A 20,142-nucleotide genomic window follows, 5' to 3' on the forward strand; every position below is an offset into this window, starting at 1 on the left:
AGATTAGATGGACCACTGGTCTGAGGCAGTATGTCAATTCCTATGTTCCTAAATTGATGATACTTCACACAAAATACCCACATTCACTCTGTTGCCTTTTTGTTTGGTATTGTTGCAGTCCATGAATGTCTATTTGATTTTGGTGTTGAACGGGTTGCTGTATTTTCAAAGCTGAAATCAGATTTATATAATGAAAGTTAAACTATTCAAATCTCCCTTTGTTTATCAGTCACCTGCTGGCACCCAGGGTGCCTCCCATTTCCATTTTGAAATGCTCCAATGTTGCTAAGAGGATGGAATCATGCAGTTCTCAGAGCACTGGGGGGGTGCGGTGGGGTGGAAATGCAAGCCCAGTGGTAAGACAGTTAATTTTCTTTCTTCTGTAACTTTCCTTCAGCAGCTTTATAAAAAAAACATGTAAACAGTGTAAGAGAGCAAAATAAATATGAATAATGTAGAATAAATGTGTGTGTCATCAAGGGTGCCTTGCAATAAAAACATCTTATTACATGCTAGTCTGTGGTTCTCCCACCCCTACCACTCAAGAGCATTAATGTGTAACAATGCATATTATACCCACTGACCTGTTCAAACCAGCTGTTGCTGGTTATTGAGAAGGAGACACAGATTATACAATTTATTTGCTCACATAATTTACAAACAAAGGAAAGATCAAAATTTGTATCACATGGTTAATATAGTGTCAAAATTAGTTCAAAGCAAGTCCAGTGTTAATGCAACACAATAGACGAGATTATAAGAACTACAGCATTGGTCATTAAAAATGACAAGAGAATTGTGAAATATTATCTTCAGTTAAGATCTCCAAAGATCTAGGCATACTGAAGACTCTGACGGAAAGTAGATCGTGTTTCAGAAGCAAGGTACTAAAATGTGAACGTTCCTACAGGAATTTCCACTGCTCAGTTCTAGTACAAAGCTTTGCTTGCTACGAGGGATACATGCAAGTTGAATACCAAGAGGCTTCCATTTAAAATTGGAAGCTTTAACAGTGGAGCTCTAAAGAGATAAACTGCATTTTCTTTACACCTTCTTAAGGGCATGTTGTGAATCACCAAATTTTAAGCAGGGACACTGCCATAAAGTATGGCATTCTTTGAAAGTATACCTACTAGTATGAAAAGGAACTGCCCTATTACAATTTTTTTCTGCACTATTTTATTAATTAGTCTTAAGATGGTCACAAACACTGTGGGTGATGCTAATTTGTACCCCCCCCCCCAACAGATACAAGATCTTACTAACAGATATGTGAAGTATACTACTTCATTCGTATTGTCTCCTCAGTCCAATGTAATTGAACAGACCAGACCGTCTGTAGTGATTCAGAAGTGTCCACGCACTTCTGAGCATTCCCCATCTCATCCAGGACTAGTGGTGAAACAACGGCTCGAGTGAAACGTAGGAAATATGTGTTCGAGGGAGAGAAATCAGAGCTAAATGATCCAGGGCAGTGGTTCTCAACCAGGTGTACGCGTACTCCTGGGGGTACACAGAGGTCTTCCAGCGGTACACCAACTCATCAGATATTTGCCTAGTTTTACAACAGGCTACATAAAAAGCACTAGTGACATCAGTACAAAAAAATTTTCATACATTGACTTGTTTATACTGCTCTATATATACTTACACTGAAATGTAAGTACAATATTTATATTCCAACTGATGTATTTTATAATTATATGGTAAAAATGATAAAGGAAGCAATTTTTCAATAATAGTGTGCTGTGACACTTGTATTTTTAGGTCTGATTTTGTAAGCAAGTAGTTTTTAAGTGAGGTGAAACTTGAGGTATACAAGACAAATCAGACTCCTGAAAGGGGAACAGTAGTCTGGAAAGGTTGAGAACTACTGATCTAGAGAGCCCTGAGAAAGTAAAAAGCCTTATCTTCAAAAGTATACACTGTAGAGATTATAACGGTATCTATACTTATTACACAAGTGAATATGAAAAAAACTGAGTATGAAAAGTGATTTGGGCCATATGTTCAACTGGTGTAAAATGGCAGGATGTGAATACTTGACAGGTTTTAAGCAGTTCACGGATAAATCACTACACATTTATCTTTTTCACAAGTAAAAGGAAGTTCACAGTTTAAAAATGTGATCCCCCTTAGCACTAGAGATTACTCCTAGGGAAACTGACTACTGGCAAATGGGAAATATTTGTGGGATTTTTAAAGTTTTGAGTTGCCTTGATCAAAAACTTTCCCTTTTCTGTTTAGCACTTAAAACTTAGTGGTAACTGTAAATGTATATACATTGGGGCATCTGAAAGAGTTTAATTCTCATCATTGTGCCTTTTTTCCCATCGAAATACTAATGACTGGTGCTGCAATGTGCACTCAGACACCATGGTGGTGGGTGACTTTATAAAAATATAAATAACTAGAGCACATTCTTATTCTTGCTAGAGTTCATGCACTTCTAAAGGTGGCTTGTTTCATAGTGTGTGGGGTTTTTTTTTGGTACAACACCACCATAAACCAATGCAATCATTTACTGGGCCCCACTTCTGTGCAAAGTGAATGTAAAGTGCTACTAAACCAGAATTCTTCAGTCATAGGACACAGCACTTTTCACTCACTTTGTACAGTCCATTCCAGATTCTGGCCTTAGCTCTGATGGTGCAAAGCAGTCAGATAGCTGGCTTGTAAGAAGAATCCACAGGAGTTATGTAGCCATCAGTGACTCTTCAGCACTCCCCCTCAGGTCCTGGCATAGGGGGCAGTCCTGAAGGAAAGTGGGCATGGCTGGAGTATCTGCATTCTCTCTGATCGCAGCGGCTGAAACAGCCTCTTGCGGCTGTGGGCAGCCAAATATAAATTAGACCAGCCTTTGGGCTGTTCTAAGGGAGACTGGGGTTCAGTCTGACCCCCAGCTGGCCTCAGGATCCAGGGACCACAGAAACTTGAAGCTACCTTTCCCATCCCTATTCTGCACTGAGCACAGTGCAACTGAACAGAGAATCTGACCCCAAATCATTACAGTGGATGCAAGGCAGAGGACAATCAGGTTATTTTGCTTCTCACACAAAGGCCACGTCTACACTACCTGCCGGATCGGCGGGTAGTAATCGATCTATTGGGGATCGATTTATCACGTCTTGTCTAGACGCAATAAATCGACCCCCGAATTGACGCCCATACTCCACCTCGGCAGGAGGAGTAAGCAGAGTAGACGGGGGAGTCGCGGTGGTCGACTTGCTGCCGTGAGGATGGCCAGGTAAGTCGAACTAAGATACATCGACTTCAGCTACACGAATAGCGTAGCTGAAGTTGCGTATCTTAGATCGACACCCCCTCCCCCCCAGTGTAGACCAGCACAAAGCAACTCAGCTTTACTGCTGTCTCCAAGATGCTTAAAGCTGATGTGATTATATTTCCTTTGCAGTTCAATACATCCACAACAGAACCTCTCAACTAGCCTGTTCTTCAGCGGAGTCCACATTTTTCTTTATGCTTTGCTGGTACTACTTTGGCCTGTAGGGTCAAATTCCCTACACATCATTTGAAACCTATCTAAAGAACATTACCAAACTACTCTGAAGACAGTAAACAGCACCATGATACAAATCTGTTCTATGTTATTCTATAGAAATTACAACCAACACTGACAGTAATCCTTTGGTTCAAACTGCAGAAATGTTCAGCAAACCACTGCTAGACTTTGCTTGAAATATAGTGATTATAGTTACATTGCATGCATAATCAATGTAGCAATTTAAAAATGCTCAAACTGTGATTTGTGGAACACAGGTTTTTCCACATGGTACTAACCCTCCTTTCCTTATTTCCAGCTATTCAATTGCTTGGACAACTAAAAATACACACTTCATGTTTATTCATGTAAACAACAACTGTGGTTGCCACAGGGATGTTATGTGATCTTCACAATCTTGCATGCTTCCTTGAGATCAAATGGCAGAGGCAGGAGCATGCAAGATTGTAAATGGGAGGAAGAGTCCATGAGACAGTCTATTAAGTGGAGGTCCCAGCTATGAATGTTTGACAACCCCCACCCTGTGACCCACAGGCATATTATACCTGGAATCAGAGTTCAAATGATCCAAGACCGTTGCTCCAGGGGCTAATGAGAGGCAGATACAACAACAGTGGCCCATAGGTGGGTGGAAAAAAGTCTTTGCCTAGAAAATTCTGCAGCTGCATGGGTGTTGAAAGAGGGAACAAGCTCAGCTGGCTGTCAGGCCACTGCCATGTTTCAAGTAGTAGTGAGTCTCAGTAGGAGTTTCAGGATGTAAGTGGTAGAAAGTGTCAAATGCCCATGGTTAAAGCCTCTCACCCACCCATGGCCGAGTACTAAAACCCTGTTTCCATAACAGGTTCAACTGTGGGGTGCAAACCACAGGAGGAAGCCATATCAAGCAGCTGTGTGGTGGCTTGAGGATACCTTTATGAAGACCTAGGGAGAAGAGAATGACTTACACACCATTCAGTGGAACTTTGTCCTATCAATTTAGGAGAGGCTAATGGGATACATAGGAATTCCTGCTTAGATGGGAAGATGGTGGCTGAGAGCTTTGAGGACACAGGGCTAACATGAGAGGAGGTGTCAGACACTGAGGTTCAGTGAGGTGAGGAGAATGGTCTCTTGGGAACTGGTAACATAAGCATGTGTGGAATAGTACCACCACTTTTCCCTGCCCCTTTACACATGCCCAACTTCTGTCCCTCCCTCCCTCCCCAGTTAATTGGCTGAAAGTTAGATTTTTTATGATCAGTTAATGAAATAGGTTCTGCTCCTGCCTTTGCAGTTAGCCTGGATAATCCTAGGCTTTGGGGTTTGCTTTCAAAAAGGTAAGGACTCTGAAGCTTCCCTCAGATTTTTTTTTTTAAATACAGCCAAACACAGCAAGAGGTTCCTAAGTTAGAGAGAAGTTTTATGATTCAAAAGTGGAGAACTAGAGAAGCCATCATGGATCTACTTTCCAAGAGACAGGAATTGCTTGAGAATGAAAAAAGGAAGCTTGGATCCATGAACTACTTAAATTTAAAATAGCGTCTAGTAGCACTAAGATATTAGATTCCAAAAAAGCAATTTTTGAGATATTAAGAAATATAGTGCAATCCAATAGGAAGAGATTGTTATAATCACCAGTGTAAGAAGCAGCTAGTTCATTGTAAATAAGACAAACCCTAAGAGTTAGAAAAACTACCATTTTCCAGATCACCTAAAATAGCTACTGATAAACAGCAGATAAATAATTAGAAATTTATAACTATACAAATCAGTCAGTCCAGACATGTATTCTAGGATATGAAAATACCTAAATAAATGTACTATATGCCTGAAAAATACTATTGGAAAATCATGGGAAACTAGGAAACCAGATGATTTGACAAGAGCAAATGTATCAATCTTCAAAATAAGAAGAGAATAATCCTATCAATTCAAGGGGAGAAACCTAGAAAGCAGTAATGCTAAAGAGATTTAGAAGAGATGGACAAAAATTGAACATTTCAGTGGAATAAAGCAGCAAAAAAGACAGACAATTTTGTGCTGCATACAGAGAGGCATCACAGAAAAAGAAGACAACCCTCTACACGGCTCAAGTGTAACCATACCTGGACGTATGAATTCAGTTCTAGTCTCTTCATTACCAGAAAACCATCATAGAGAGTCCAGAGAAGAGCAACAAAAATGGTTATGGAGGCTCGAGGAACTGATTTACATGGAAAGATTAAATGCATTAAATACATATAACTTAATTGGTGACTAAAGGTGTACAAATAAGTGTACAAATGTTCTAAAGGTGCAAATATGAGGACAGATTTATCACAGTACAAAGGATGTTACTAATAGTAATATAATTACATTAAGAAAGGGAAAAATTACCATAATCAGAAAGATTTCTGTCTTCCAAGGGAAGTGATGGAAGCCCCATTGCTTGGGACTTTTAAAACTAGATTGGACAAAATCATTAATAGATCTGTAATAAGGAACAATCCTACATCAACAGGGAGATGGACTGGATGACCTAATTTTCTTTCACCAAATTTTATTGTTCTAGGACATGGAGATTTTAGGTAAGGTTTAAGACTTATTTAGTTCTATTTCCATTTTCATGACTCATCATTCATTCAGAGACTATAAGCTGGATTAAGTTAGTACAGTATTTTGAGAGATTTTGTTCAATCGTGACAGTGATTTTCTATGCTAAAGCTCTACTTACTACAAGTTAGTCTAGAAGTTCATTTAGTTTCTATCAAAAAGTGGCTTATAGTTATTAAGCGGTTTGAATTCTAAAGTTGAAAATATAATTTGGATACTTAAAATTTGGCAGAAAATTAGCCCTTATTCAAGAAAGTTTTTCTTCCCAAGAGTTAAGTCTGTTCTTAATTCTTTTGATACCATTTCCCCACCCACATTTAAATACAGGTGCTCTGGATGTGGCTTTTGGTTTAGGCCCCAAATCCAGCAATCTAATTCATGTGGGCAGATCCCTGAAGAGCCCAACTGATTTAAACAGGGCTCCTCACAGAGGAATTTATGCAAGTCCAGTTAAAGTCCATAGGGCTCCAATGGGCACAGGGGTCCACTCCAGGTCCTTCACAGCACACCACACATATTTTAAGCACTAGCGTTTATGTCAGCACAATTCTAAGCATCGCCTATAAACTGCTGCTGCAGAGCCAGTCCTGAACCATGTCTCTTATGGGAAAGAAAAAGACTGGCTGCTTGATGTTTTAAGTGCGAGAGTCAGGAAGACAGTTTAATAGTTAGAAACAAAGACACCTGACATTTTGGGTACTAACTTTAAAAATAGTTAAGACTGTGTAAAAACGGACAGTGCCAATTACAGTGGATTAAAGCCCTTATTGCACAGTAGATAATTTTGCTAGTCCTTATTAAAGTGGAGGCTCAGTGCAGATTAGTGAAATTTAGTCACAGCAATCCCCACCAGCCATGGGGAGAGGACCAGGAATGCCCTGAAGCAGGGCTAGAGCATTTATTGTGCTCCTCCTTGCCACTAGTAAAGCTGCTGCTGCAGCTATGTAGTGGTCCCACTTTGTCTGCACAAAGAGAACATAAGTGATCCATCCTGTTGCCCATTCCCAACTTCTGGCAAACAGAGGCTAGGGACATTATCCCTGCCCATCCTGGCTAACAGCTATCGATGGACCTATCCTCCATGAATTTACCTAGTTCTTTTGTGAACCCCGTTATAATCTTGGCCTTTGCAACATCCTCTGCCAAGGAGTTCCACAGGTTGACTGCGCGTTGTGTGAAAAAATACTTCCTTTTGTTTGTTTTAAACCTGCTGCCTATTAATTTCATTTGGTGACCCCTAGTTCTTGTGTTATGAGAAGGAGTAAATAACACTTCCTTATTTACTTTCTCTACACCAGTCATGATTTTATAGACCTCTATTATATCCCCCCCTTAGTAGTCTCTTTTCCAAGCTGAAAAGTCCCCGTCTTATTAATCTCTCCTCATACGGCAGCCGTTCCATACCCCATACTCTGATCCTTTCCTAATATCACACTTCTCCCTTTATTTATACAATTAAAAAACTTTAAATCATAACATTTTTCTAATTTGTTTCCAACAATGCAATGCCAGCATTGCAAACTTTACAGCAACACTTAGGTGTTAAAAATTATTTTAATAGGAATTGTATAAAAAAGAAAAAAACCCATATATTTTGGATCATTTTACCAGCATGCTTATTGCTGGCCAAGGATTTTGAGAGCTAGGAAAACCAATTAACAAGCATATAAAAAACAAAGCAAAACCTTAATAAATTTAGTTGCTACAGTGGGCTAATTTCAGCCAATTTAGCTTTGGCAGAGTAGCAAATCTGATTTGCTATGAGTGCAAAGTGTTATTAGGAGGGTTTTGGAAGAGTAACTGCTCTTCCTCAGCATATATGCTGAAACATGTACACTAGGCACAAGAGAACGATTGAGAAAGCATATAGTAGAAACCTCAACTCACTTTCCTTAATTGGTTCGTCTCTTAAATGTTCAGTTTCACTCTAAGTGACCCCGCAAAAATGGCATTGCGGGACTGCCTGTTTGTGTCTCAGTTTCCACATCAAAACATACTAGCTTACGAACAAAAGTATTTATTTCCCCTCCTAACTGCCAGTCCTGCAAACTATTCAGGAATCTCAAAGTCAAGCTGGGTGGCTTTCCTTCTTGTGCATCACCATCAGAAATACAAACCCTGCAGGTCAAATTATGCCCTCACTGACCTCTGTGAAACCCCGTTTTCTTCAATGGGTTTACACAGGGGTACTTAAGCTCTGTAATTAGAATTTAATAGTCTTATTGATGCATAAGGAGGAATGGAGTTCCATTCACACACATCTGTGTTGACCCTGCAGTAACAACAGTAAAAATGTAATTTAGTCACTAATGGTAGCAGGAATTAATCTAAATACACAGAGGGAGAACTTCTGTTGGGTAAAATGCATCTTTTTATACATACACTTTAACCATATATTACCACCACATAACATTACCTATAAATGTTCAATTTGTATGCATTTAAATGTCAAATTGTCAGGAAAATGAGAAATTGTTTTATTATTTATTGGCTCTTATTTTATGGAAGACCAGAGATTCCCCACTAACTGTTCTAAACAGAAAATAGTGAAGGGGAAATTAAACCTTTAGGCACTTTGAGGATGTGTGCCATATCAATATTGAGGTATTGGATATAGCCTGAAAATGACCACTGCCATATTGCTGCAACAGTAACATGCATATTAAACTTTTTGCTAGTACAACATTTGTTACTTAAATTAATACAATTTAAAACTATTTTGCCCAGAGTGAAGAAAATATTTTCTTCCCATCACACTTTTTGCTGTAGCTATCTATTTTGAAAAGCAACCAACGACATAGGCTAGCTTTCTTCAAAGTGGCAGATGCAGGATAACCTCAACTTGCCATCTGAAAATTAATTGCTACCAGTCATGATTCCCCAATTCAGGGGAGAGGGGAAAAATCACAACCTTCAAAAATCTCACAAGTTTGTACACGTCTCTACAATCATTGCACTGTTAAAATTAATCACATTTGGCAAGGCTGAACTAGCACATGACATGTTTTTACCTAAATAGAAAAAAAATACACAATCATCTCTGAGATAGCGTGTTTAACAATAATTACTGGTCCAAATCAATATGAACTATTTCAGCTCTAATATGAAGGCTAATATTTTGAGTTACAACTTCCAGTAAGTATCCCCAAACATATGTGGGAAAACTTCTCCCAAATTGAACAAGTTCAGGTAAAACGGTATTATTAAAAAACCATGAAAAACTGAATTAAGTTGTTGAGCACTAAAGAACACATGGAAGCACAAAAGTGATCCTTGCTACATAGAATATTAAAAAAAAAAAAAATCAAACAAATGAATTCATCTCTATAGCCCTCCCTTATATTACACTAAATGCATAAGAATGCACTTGTGATTATTTTTTCTTTGTTCATTTCAACACTACAGACCTTCTGTTTGATTAAGCAGCTTTGTTTCTATTAACTTAATTGTAAAAAACACCATCAAGCTTGTGCTCATTAAATATATACATGTATATATAAAAACATACAAAAAGTACAAGATAAAATCACATTAAGAAACTTTTACAGGGTAATTGTCCTAATTTTTTATTCTTAGTCAAGGGCCAAATTTTTCTGTGCACAAAAATCTCAATGTGACTGTAGTTCCAGAATTCAGCATAGTGCCACTGCACAGAATTAAACTTTCTGTGCAGTCAATTAAAAAAACAAAAACAAAAAAACAAAAAACACACACCACAGGACAAAATATTCTTCTTAAATCAAATTCTATTTGTGAATTCAGCAAAATAATTTCTATAAAATAAAACAGCAAAATATTTAAATAGTATAGGGTGGGCTGTATCCGTTTTGCAGGGGTATTTGGTTTTTAGACAGGTTGCAAAAAATTACACACATTCAAGTTACCAATTTTCATTTAAATACAGTATTTACTGATGCGTTTCTTGAAGTCTTTAAACAAATGTTTATTCCAGACTAGAGATACCTTAGAATTGTATGTGACTAACCAGTAGTTTCTTTTATAATTAAACCCTGCGTCTAAAGTTAAGATTTCTTGTATAATGGTTAAAGAGCTAAGACAATTCTTGCTTTCAAGTAGAACTGTGAATGAGCGGAAAACCAGCAAGTTAACTTGGTGCAGTGGCACTCACAAGTACTGTGTGATTTTGTTGACTTCCACTTCACTGGGATGCAGTAGAAGGAAAGTGTTGTTAGTTTATCTAATAAGCTCTACCAAAGAAACAAAACAAGCACACCAAATACAGTCTATTATGCTCCAGGCATCCTGGCATAGCAAAATTTTTGCATATTTGTTTTAAATCTTTTAAATTCCTATTACTGAAAACTAAGTGTTTTTATCCCACCCAGAGACAGAACTGTCCAACATTAGATGTGAGGAACATATGTGCAACTGAAAACCACTTGTTTGTCACATTTCCCTCCCTCCCCCATTTTGTAGTCTAGGTGTAAGAAAAAGCTCTGAGCAATACAGTTGTCACTTTGGGACAACTACTGTCATGGTTGGTTTTTTTCCCCCCTGATTGGCTACACTAACCTGGTGTGAAGCCATGCTAAATGTTACAGCATAACTATAGCTTCAAAGTGATTAACCTAATACCAGAATGAAAAAGGCAATGAAAAAAGATCTAGAAACAATGTTACATCACCAATTTTCCACATCAACCAAATAATTAAAAGGTTACCAGCCATTACGTTGCTCATAGTAAAATCGACTCCAGTGGCAAAGAATTAACATGAAACTATTTTTGTGGTTGACATGGATAGGCTTTTTCATAAAGGAGTTGATCCAACTGCCATTAGGCAGGCAACACTGGTTGCAGAGCGCAGCGGTTATATCAAGAAGTTACTTTTTGTTTTCGTAGATCTGCGAGTCTCATCAAGACAAAAAAAATGTTTCTTGCTTAAGAATTAACAGTCAAACATTAATATACTATATACACCTTTGCCATTTACACATTAGCATCAGGCCATTTATTACAAAACACTATACACTTTCCACTGCAGGCAGGTTATATATTGACAGCAATTTTCTGCAGATAAGACAGTGAATAGACTCTCCACTCCATGTTGATTAGGAATAGTTTTTCTAGTTTTAAATATTAGCCAGACACAGAGAAAGGTTGGACTGTAAGGCCTGGGTGCACAGTCTTGATGGAGCAAGTTAATTGATTATGTGCATTTAACTAATCTTTCGTCTGAGGCGGGGAAACTTCTTCACTGCCTTCATAATTTTCTTGTGCTCGTTGGCCAGTTCGTTGAGGGTTGTTCATATGATGTGCTGCTGGGCCTGTATATGGCTGTCCATGCACATGGTTATTCTGCAAAATAGAATAAAACATTTTAAGGAGACATTATGCTTGTGAAATTTTTTCTAAGCAATTATAGTGATTCCCCCCCTCCTTTGAACATACACCACTGAAAAAAATACCCCAAAGCATAGTTAACTGGTTAATTAGTAATACATATTTCAGGATGTTTATTCATTACTGTGAAGTCTCCTGCCCTTACCTTTTAAATGAATTTATGCTGAAGATAAAAAATTCTGAATTGAAATTGCAAAGATTAAGCTATAGTGAAAAATTAGTAAATACAGATTTTAAGTTGCAGACAATTACATGCAAAACAAAGCAAAAAAAAAAAAAGAGGATGAATGGAATGCTGCCTATGTGATGTATACAGTTTAGATTAAAATGTATATATAGTTCTACCAAAAGATAAAACAGTATGGGAGAAAAATTTAAAAAATAAACACCCAATAAAAGAAATTAGCTATAATTGTGCAAACATACATTAGGTTTTGCCTGCTAAAAAATAATTGTAACAGAAGTAAATAAAATCTGAACAGTTATTTTCTCCAGATGCTAACAAGTACAATTTTTCAAAACTAACAAGTAAAATTTTTTATTAAAAATACACCTATACAACAACTGTCAATTGTAAAATGTTGTCTGTCCATGATACTTCAAGGAACTGCAATATTTGACCTAATAATAAACCTATTATTGCAATACTAAGAAAAAAGGGTTGTGTGTGTTACAGGGTGAGAAATGCCAGCTGTTATGAGAAAGTGAACACATCACACAAGTAAAGGATTAATCAGTGAGTTTGTGATAAGCTGTGGCTTAACTCCAAGGGGATGGAGAAGTCTACATCACTTGCCAACTGCTCTGCTGAGAACATCAGTAAGGAAAGCAAGATGAAGGGGAAATGGGTTTGGGCAGGGCAGGAAATTAAATTAGCAAATTCAGAATATATAAGTGATTTGGAGAAAAGTAGGAAAATAAAAACTGCAGTTAACTCTGGGACCTACTAATTTAGTTATTACCAGCTCAATAAATCTAGGTATGATTTCTTTCAAATCTAGCTTTCCATTTAAATAGATGCTAACAAAATAGGCACTTAACCCTGAAACAGATTTAAATTTTATATGCACTTTAAACTTGGATATCAGTGTTCACAGAACAAATTATATATGGGACAAAGTCATTTTTAAGTACCAGTAATTACTAAAGTCTAAAACAATTTACTAATGTAGGGCTGGATTCTATCATTTAAGTCAATGGTGCAATTCATAGAGTAAGGTGATAAACATGGAAGAAGCACAGCTGAATCAAACCAGTATGCATTCGCTAGGGGATGGTAGTCAGCATATGTGCTTTTAGTATGAATGATAAATCTCTGTTATGGTAAAATGTTGGGTTTTATGTGAAATTCTGATGGAGAAATTGCTTCTAGTAAATGGTGCTGAATGTTCATCTTTATGATCACTCTAGAAGTATGAGATTTGAACTATGTGTTTCTAGTTAAACATTTATTACAGTGTGAGTTAGCATGAAAGCTAAAACAAAAAGTTAAGACTTTAGATCCTTCAACGGAAAGTGAAACTCTGCACTGTTTACCTGTTGATACTGGGAACCGGGTGAATGAGGATACAATGGGGCATCTTCTGGTGGGGAGGATTCATGTTCATCTGGGGCATCTGGGTCATCTGGTTCCTAAAATTAACATACAGTAAAAGATTACTTTTCAAGTCAAATCCAATCCCATCCTTAAACTGTAATCTCACTGTTCTTGGGAGACCAAGACGCTCCTCCTCTCCCTCCCCCCAACATTTTAAAAAAGCAACATTAAATGGCAGCTTGCTCAATATCATGGAGAAAAGTCTTACTTTTGAAATACGTTATCAGATATCACCTTCCCTCTTCTTAGAATTGAATTTCACCATTTTAGTTCAATTAGGGGTATTCCAACTTTGGAATCAGTTAATGCCAATACAAACAGTAAGTAACAGAAGAGAAGATTACTACAAACCATTAGCACTATACAACTGGCAGTCAGTGGAAATGATTGTTAATTTTAGGCAGTTTCATACTAGCAAATGAAGTTACAGAACTTCTTACTTCTAAAAACAGCAGAAACCAGGAACAATCTGCTGCCCAACTCACTGTTGCTACTACTGGATAAGGTACAAAGGATTTTGAGCATTTAAAGCAGTAATTTTATTTAACTTTCCGAAGTCTAATTCTTTACCTCTTCTGGGCAGAGTTCACAAGCTTTTGCAAGGGTCATTCTAGCACTGTGAGATCTTTCCAAGAAGTAACCATTTGATGTTTCATTACTCTGCACTGGGGGAGACCAATTATTATATGTGTATTGTGGATTTCCAGTATATGGCCTACGCTCAAGTTCATCTCCAAGCCATTCTACTGCCCAGGTCCATTTTCTCTTCAAATCTCCATTGCTCTGCAGAGATAGAAAATTGACAGTTCAGAATCCCTTTTTTATTCTTCAAACACAATACTTCTCTATTGCCACAACATCCATCGATAGGAAAACACATTACCATCTTCACACTAGCCCACTGTTTAAACCAGAGGTGGGCAAACTATGGCCCGCGGGCCACATCCTGCCCGGCCGGCTAGCCCCCGGACCCTCCCCTGCTGGTTCCCCCTCCCCCGCAGCCTCAGCTCACTGCGCCGCTGGCGCAATGCTCTGGGCGGCAGGGCTGCGGGCTCCTGCCGGGCAGGGCAGCTGCAGAGCTGCGGCCTGACTCGGTGCTCTGTGCTGCGCGGTGGCGTGGCTGCCTCCAGCCAGGCGGTGCGGCTGCCTGTCCTGGTGTTCTGGGCAGCGTGGCTGTACTGCCACCAGACACAGGTGCTCCAGGCAATGTGGTAAGGGGGCAGGAAGGTTTGGATAGAGGGTAGGGGAGTTCAGGGTGGTGGTCAGGGGGCAGGGGTGTGGATAGGGGTCGGGGCAGTCAGAGGGCAGGGAACAGGGGGGTTGATTGGGGCAGGGGTCCTGGGGGGGCAGTCAGGAAGGAGGGGGGGCTGGATGGGGTGGCGGGGGCAGTCAGGGGTAGGGGTTCCGGGGCCAGTCAGGGAGAAGGGGTGGTTGGATGGGGCGGGGCGGTCAGAGGACAGAGGTCCTGGGGGGGCCGTCGGGGGCAAGAAGCAAGGGGGGGGTCAGATAGGGGGCAGGAGCCAGGCCATGCCTGGCTGTTTGGGGAGGCACAGCCTCCCCAAACCAGCCCTCCATACATTTTCCAGAAACCCGATGTAGCCCTCAGGCCAAAAAGTTTGCCCGCCCCTGGTTTAAACAAAAAAGTTCTTTTTACTGAGTACATACATTTTTTTCCAGAACGGTAACGTGACAGGAAGCATTGGTGGGTTTGGAGCAGCTGCCACACAAGCATTAATACAATCTATATATTACTGTCAAGTTTAGCTGAATCCCTCCCCTCCCACTTCCTTCTTCTGATCTTTTGACAAAGAAATATCCAAATGAGTTTTACTTAGAGGAAGAGGGCAATTTACTCTGTTGTAATTTGCTTGACTTACTTTCTATCTAGAATTCTAAAACAACTATGAAGTCAGAATGGAAGGTATCACCTGTAAGATTTGGTAGGCTACAGGACAGTTGCTGAAAAGAGCTACCATGCACTTTATACACTGGTAAGCTCTTTTCTGATAATGGTTCTTAGAACGCTGAATGGTGTCAAATAGCCCATCCCTGTCATCTGGGATTCCTTTAAGTGCATTGTGAATCCTGCAAAAAAAAAAAAAAAAAAAAAAATCCAAGGGTCAAAATTTTAGTCCTCAAATTTGTTCATTGTTACACATTATAAAACAGTGACTGGAATTATAATTACAGTGTAATTGAAGTGTAAAAGTTAATATTCTGATTACAGGATTTTGTAGTAGGTGTGCATCAAAAAGTATAAGAGTAATTACAATGTAATGTATTAATTATGACTCTAAAAGGGTTTAGTAACAATTCAGTTATATGCTTGACCTCCTGGATATATGAAATTGGAGTAATCACAGATATCAAAAAAGCATAACGACAATTATAGCTAAACCAATAAAGTGTAACCCATTAATCATTAGTTCTCAATCAACAGAATTAAAACAAATTCTTTCCATAAATATTACCACCCATTGTAATGCTAGAATACAGTTACATCTCAGAAAGGTTGCTTACCTTACAGTAAATGTTGCTTGAAATGTCATCAGTGTGGATCCCGCTATAGCTGCATGTGCGCCTCATGCATGTGAGATAGGAGTCTTTTGCTGGGGCTGTGCATGCACCTCGTGCTTCTTCACATTCCTGTACGACAGCATAAAGGGCGGAGCGTCCGCAACTGTCCCTCAGTTCCCTCATCAATTCAGAATCCCATATGATGAGGGCTCCGAAAAAGTCGGTATGGAGGAGGGGTTGTGGGATCCACACTGACAACATCTTGAAGAAGGTTTAGTTCTGTCCACACAGTGGATGAATGAACTTGAAATGTCCAGAGTATGCAGTTTTGCTCCTGGTGTAGAATGGGTTTTTGGAAAACAAATTAACTTGATTTGAGTGGAATTCTGAGACCACCTTAAGGATGAACATAGGATGAGGTCTCAGTACAACCATGTCTCTGTGAAATGTCATGTAGAGAGATTCAGCCACAAAGACCTGGAGCTCACAGATTCCCCTAGTCAAGGTGATGGGAACCAGAAAGACCATCTTTAAAGTAAGATAGGACAGGGTGCATCCCGAGAATAGCTCAAAAGGGAAGCACAGTAAGATTTAGGAAGAGGATATTACGGTCTCACACAAGAGTTAGTTCTTTAGCTGGGGCTAAATGTATAAGAGGTCTTTGTGGATCTTCAATACAGTTGGTTGTGAGAAGATCAAAGACAAGTGTACAGGTGCCAGGTGGACCATGATAGAGCTAAATGAAAGGCCAGAATGTTTTAAATGCAGTATGTGGTAAGATTTTTGGTACCTAAGTTTCTACTGAGACTGGGTTGTGCTGGGCCATCCATATGGAGAACCTCTTCTATTTTGTTGAATTGGTCTTTCTTGTATGTTGCTTACGACTATGTATACGGATTTCCTGCATCTGAAAGGAGCAATCTCTGTCAATGGTTCTCAACCAGCCAACATCCAGGCTGTCAGATGTGGTCACTTTGGGGCTAAATGCAGAATATGATTATTGTTCTGAGATATGTCTGGCAGAGAGATGGGAGGCTGAATGGACATCTGTAGCAGGTTTCTCACCCAAAACTGCCTTAGCCAGGAAGATGCCACAAGGATAACTGTGGCCTTGACCCGTCTGATCTTACATATTACTCTGGGAAAATTGGGGAAAAGGCATAAGTGAGGCTTCAGTTCCACAGATCCCCCAAGAGCAAAAGTTGGACATTTGGTGTTTTCCCTCGTGGTGAACAGGTCTTTTGTGGGACTCTCCCACTTCGAGATATCTGCTGGATGATGGAGCTCTGCAGTGACCACTCATAATTGGTGAGTGATTGTCTGCTTAAGAAGTCCTCTAGGCTGTTTCTGGCTCCTGGGAGGTGAAGAGCCATTGGGGTTATCCTGTGTTGCTGACAACATTCATAACATGATCGCTCCCTGGGACGGGGGTAATAAGCACACACTGGTGTGTTTATGTAGACCACTGCAGATGTGTTGTCTTTTATGCAGAATTTCATGTCACTTTAGGACCAGGTGCCTTGCATCTCAGATGGTCCAGGTGACCACCCCAACCTGTCTCTGACATGTTTGAGATTAGTGTCACTGTTGGAGGGAAAGCAGAAAAGGGTATTGCACACGTTTTTGGGGTCTAGCTACCAATTCCACTCTGAGATGACTCGAGGTGGAACATCTGGTGTCTTACTGGGGAATAGACTGACTTCAGAGTTTTAAGAGTCACAGGTGAAGCCTAGCAAGTGGTGTCAGATAATTGCCAGGCTGACATTTGGCTTAATAGTCAGACAGGTCTGCACTGTCGTCATGGCCAGATTTGATTTTATTCCATTCAGTAGTCATTGCAAAGAGGAACTTGTCCTTGGAGTGACGTGAGGAGGCTACCACAGTTCCTATGATTGCTCACTTGTGATGGAGTAAGGAACAATTTTAGTTCACCAGGAGGTCTACCTGGATGAAAAGGGAGAAGGCATTTTTCAGGCCCGATGCTGTTCTGCTGGAATCCACCTTTGGTCAGCCAATCGTTCCAGGTAAGGGTAGATCTGAATGTCCCTTCTCCTCATATATGCTGTTGTGGCATCCGACACTTTGTGAATATTGTGCGTGCTATGGAGAGTCCAAACAGTAATACTTTGTACTGGTAATGAATGGACTCCACTGTGATGCTTAGCCATCCACCTATCCCACAGAAAGTACCTATGTGGAAGTACACATCCTGTAAGCTGAAAACCATGAATCAGTCTTGAGTCAGAAGGGATGGAATGATGGAGGCAATAGTTACCATTCTGAATCTGAGCGCGCGCGTGTGTGTGTATAAATACTTCAGAATTCTCAGGTCTAAGATAGGATGAAGACACCGTCTTTTCTGGAATGAGGATATATCAGGACTAGACGCCTCTTCCCCTGTATTCTTGAGAGACCTCTTCTGTGGCTTTTAGACGAAGCAACAAGGCTAATTCTGTTAGCAGAAGGCTCTTGTGAGAAGGGTCCCTGAAGAGGGATGGGGAAGTGGGTAGGCAAGGGGAAAGGACTGGAAATGGATGGGACAGCGGGCAATGTCGTCTAGCATCCATCTGTCTTCTGTAATTGCAGACCAGGCCTATTGGAAGGAGGCAAAGTTGGCTTGCTGAGGTAATGATTGGCTCTAGACAGTCTTTGGAGTGGCTCTCAACACTTCTGTCAAACCTGCTACCTCAGAGCAGGTGCAGTGTGCATTACAGAGAAGGATAGTGTAAATGCCCCTGGAGTACTGGGGCATTTTTCTGAGTGTTTTTTCAGGTTGCCTACTTTAGGAGCAGGAGGGTGTTCTCTGTCTCAGTTGTGATCGGGCTTGTGTATATCCCTAAAGACTGCAGTGTGGCCCAAGAGTCCTTTAGTGAGTGGAACACCTCATCTGTTTGACTACCAAAGAGCTCTATTCCCTTGACAGACAGCTCCTCTATTGTGCATTCCTCCTTAGGAATGCCTAATGCTTGCAACCAGGATAGACAGATCTCCTCTGAACACTGAAAAAAAAAAATGAGGTGAAGGTGATGAGGAGCACATCTCTTCAAGTGGCAGTGCCGAAACATGGGGTGATCTTGGTAGCAGAGGTGCCAGTGCCAATCTCCACACAGAGGACATCTCGGGTGGAGATGTAGACTCTTGCCAGTATATACTTCAGGGTTCTACCAACAGTGCCCACGACAGCACCTGCAAGACTGAGAATGTTCTGGCTGGTAACATGCGACCATGTCCTTCCTGAGCCATGCTAGTGGTTGAGCTTTTATTCCTAACCCTCACAGTAGCAGAGCACTGGTATGGTATGTGGCTTTCCTCAAGGCAAAACTGGTAGTGACTGTGCCCAGTGGTGAGTGGAATCAGACCATCACAGGATAGGCAGGACTCAAAGCTGGGGGATTTTTAGTTTGCCTTGAGGTGTGGCAGTTAATGCAAAGTGCCTAAACCCTCTGTACAGGAAGGCGGTCTTGTTTTTTTGAAGCGGTTCAATTGAAAGCAGTCCACTTATTAGTGGAAAGAAAGAAAAACAAATTCTTCAGGTAGATCAGTGAAATTGAATGGCAGCAAACACTAATAAGTAGTGGGGTGCACATGGGTAATAGGAAGGAACTGGGAGATGGCTGTGATCACTCCACCCTATATACCCTCATAAGGGAGCATGAGGTGGCACAGACCCAGTGGACACTGCTACTCAAAACACTCTGATATAACATGCTTGAGGTGCATGAACATGTACAGTGAGATCCACAGTGTGCATACTTGAAAAATCCTAGTTAAACTCGTATTTCAAATGCTGAAAATCCAGCAGTTGGACATATGAAAAGCAGTAACACTATTCAGAATCCCAAACCTACACAGCACTTTTGCACAGGTCTAATGTTGTGTCTTATTAAATTGTTTCCATCCCCAAGAGTGTTTCTTAAGCTAAAGACTATGTGAACTTTATACATCTAGCTGAGTTGGATATGCAAGTGTTGACACACCATATAGGGGTTCAGAATCTAGGGAACGTTTACACTGAAGTCTGGGTAGACAGATTCATAATAGCCTGGCTCAAGTTAGCACGCTAAAAATAGCAACATGGATGATGTGACTTGGGTGACAGCTCAGGCTCTCAAGCCCATGCTACACTCTGGGTCCAAGCTCAGGTGGCTAGCCCAGGTCTGCATTGGTGCCACAATGTTCACACTTATGTTTAGTGCACTAGCTCGAACTGAGCTAGCAAAACTCTGTCTACCTGGGCTGGGAGCCAGGCTCCCCTCTGTACTGTAGACATATCCTGGAAGGTTTGTTGGGAACAACTTCCTCTCAGCATGTAACTCAAGACTTATAAATAAATTAATTAATTAAAAAAAGATCAGCCCCCAGTCTTTGGAGCACAGCAAGCTACACCACTGTCTTCTCAGAGAAGGTCTTCAGGGATATGTCCAGATAGCAGCTGAACTAAAAAGTCCAATCCAACTCTAAAGGGAATGACTTAAGGGTCCCCTCACATATTTTCATCACTGCAATCAGTTTTCATTGTAACACTGTTTCAAATGATTTACTAAAATCTGACTACTAACATATTTCCACACA

The 20,142-nt window shown here is 40.2% G+C and overlaps 1 protein-coding gene across 1 annotated transcript in view; it reads right to left on the bottom strand.

Annotated features, from left to right (window-relative positions):
• Positions 1 to 11,049: 11,049 nt before the first annotated feature.
• Positions 11,050 to 20,142, bottom strand: part of USP9X (ubiquitin specific peptidase 9 X-linked) — a 219,439-nt gene continuing 210,346 nt past the window's right edge. The window contains exons 42-45 of the mRNA XM_065423841.1: positions 14,982 to 15,138; positions 13,624 to 13,836; positions 12,993 to 13,088; positions 11,050 to 11,411 (exon numbers count right to left, since the gene is read on the bottom strand). Coding sequence (XP_065279913.1) covers positions 11,277 to 11,411; positions 12,993 to 13,088; positions 13,624 to 13,836; positions 14,982 to 15,138 — 601 coding nt within the window. The 3' untranslated portion in view covers positions 11,050 to 11,276. The remainder of the gene's footprint in view (positions 11,412 to 12,992; positions 13,089 to 13,623; positions 13,837 to 14,981; positions 15,139 to 20,142) is intronic.

The sequence above is a fragment of the Emys orbicularis genome, chromosome 1 (genome assembly GCF_028017835.1).
Source record: "Emys orbicularis isolate rEmyOrb1 chromosome 1, rEmyOrb1.hap1, whole genome shotgun sequence".
NCBI classification, from domain to species: Eukaryota; Metazoa; Chordata; order Testudines; family Emydidae; genus Emys; species Emys orbicularis.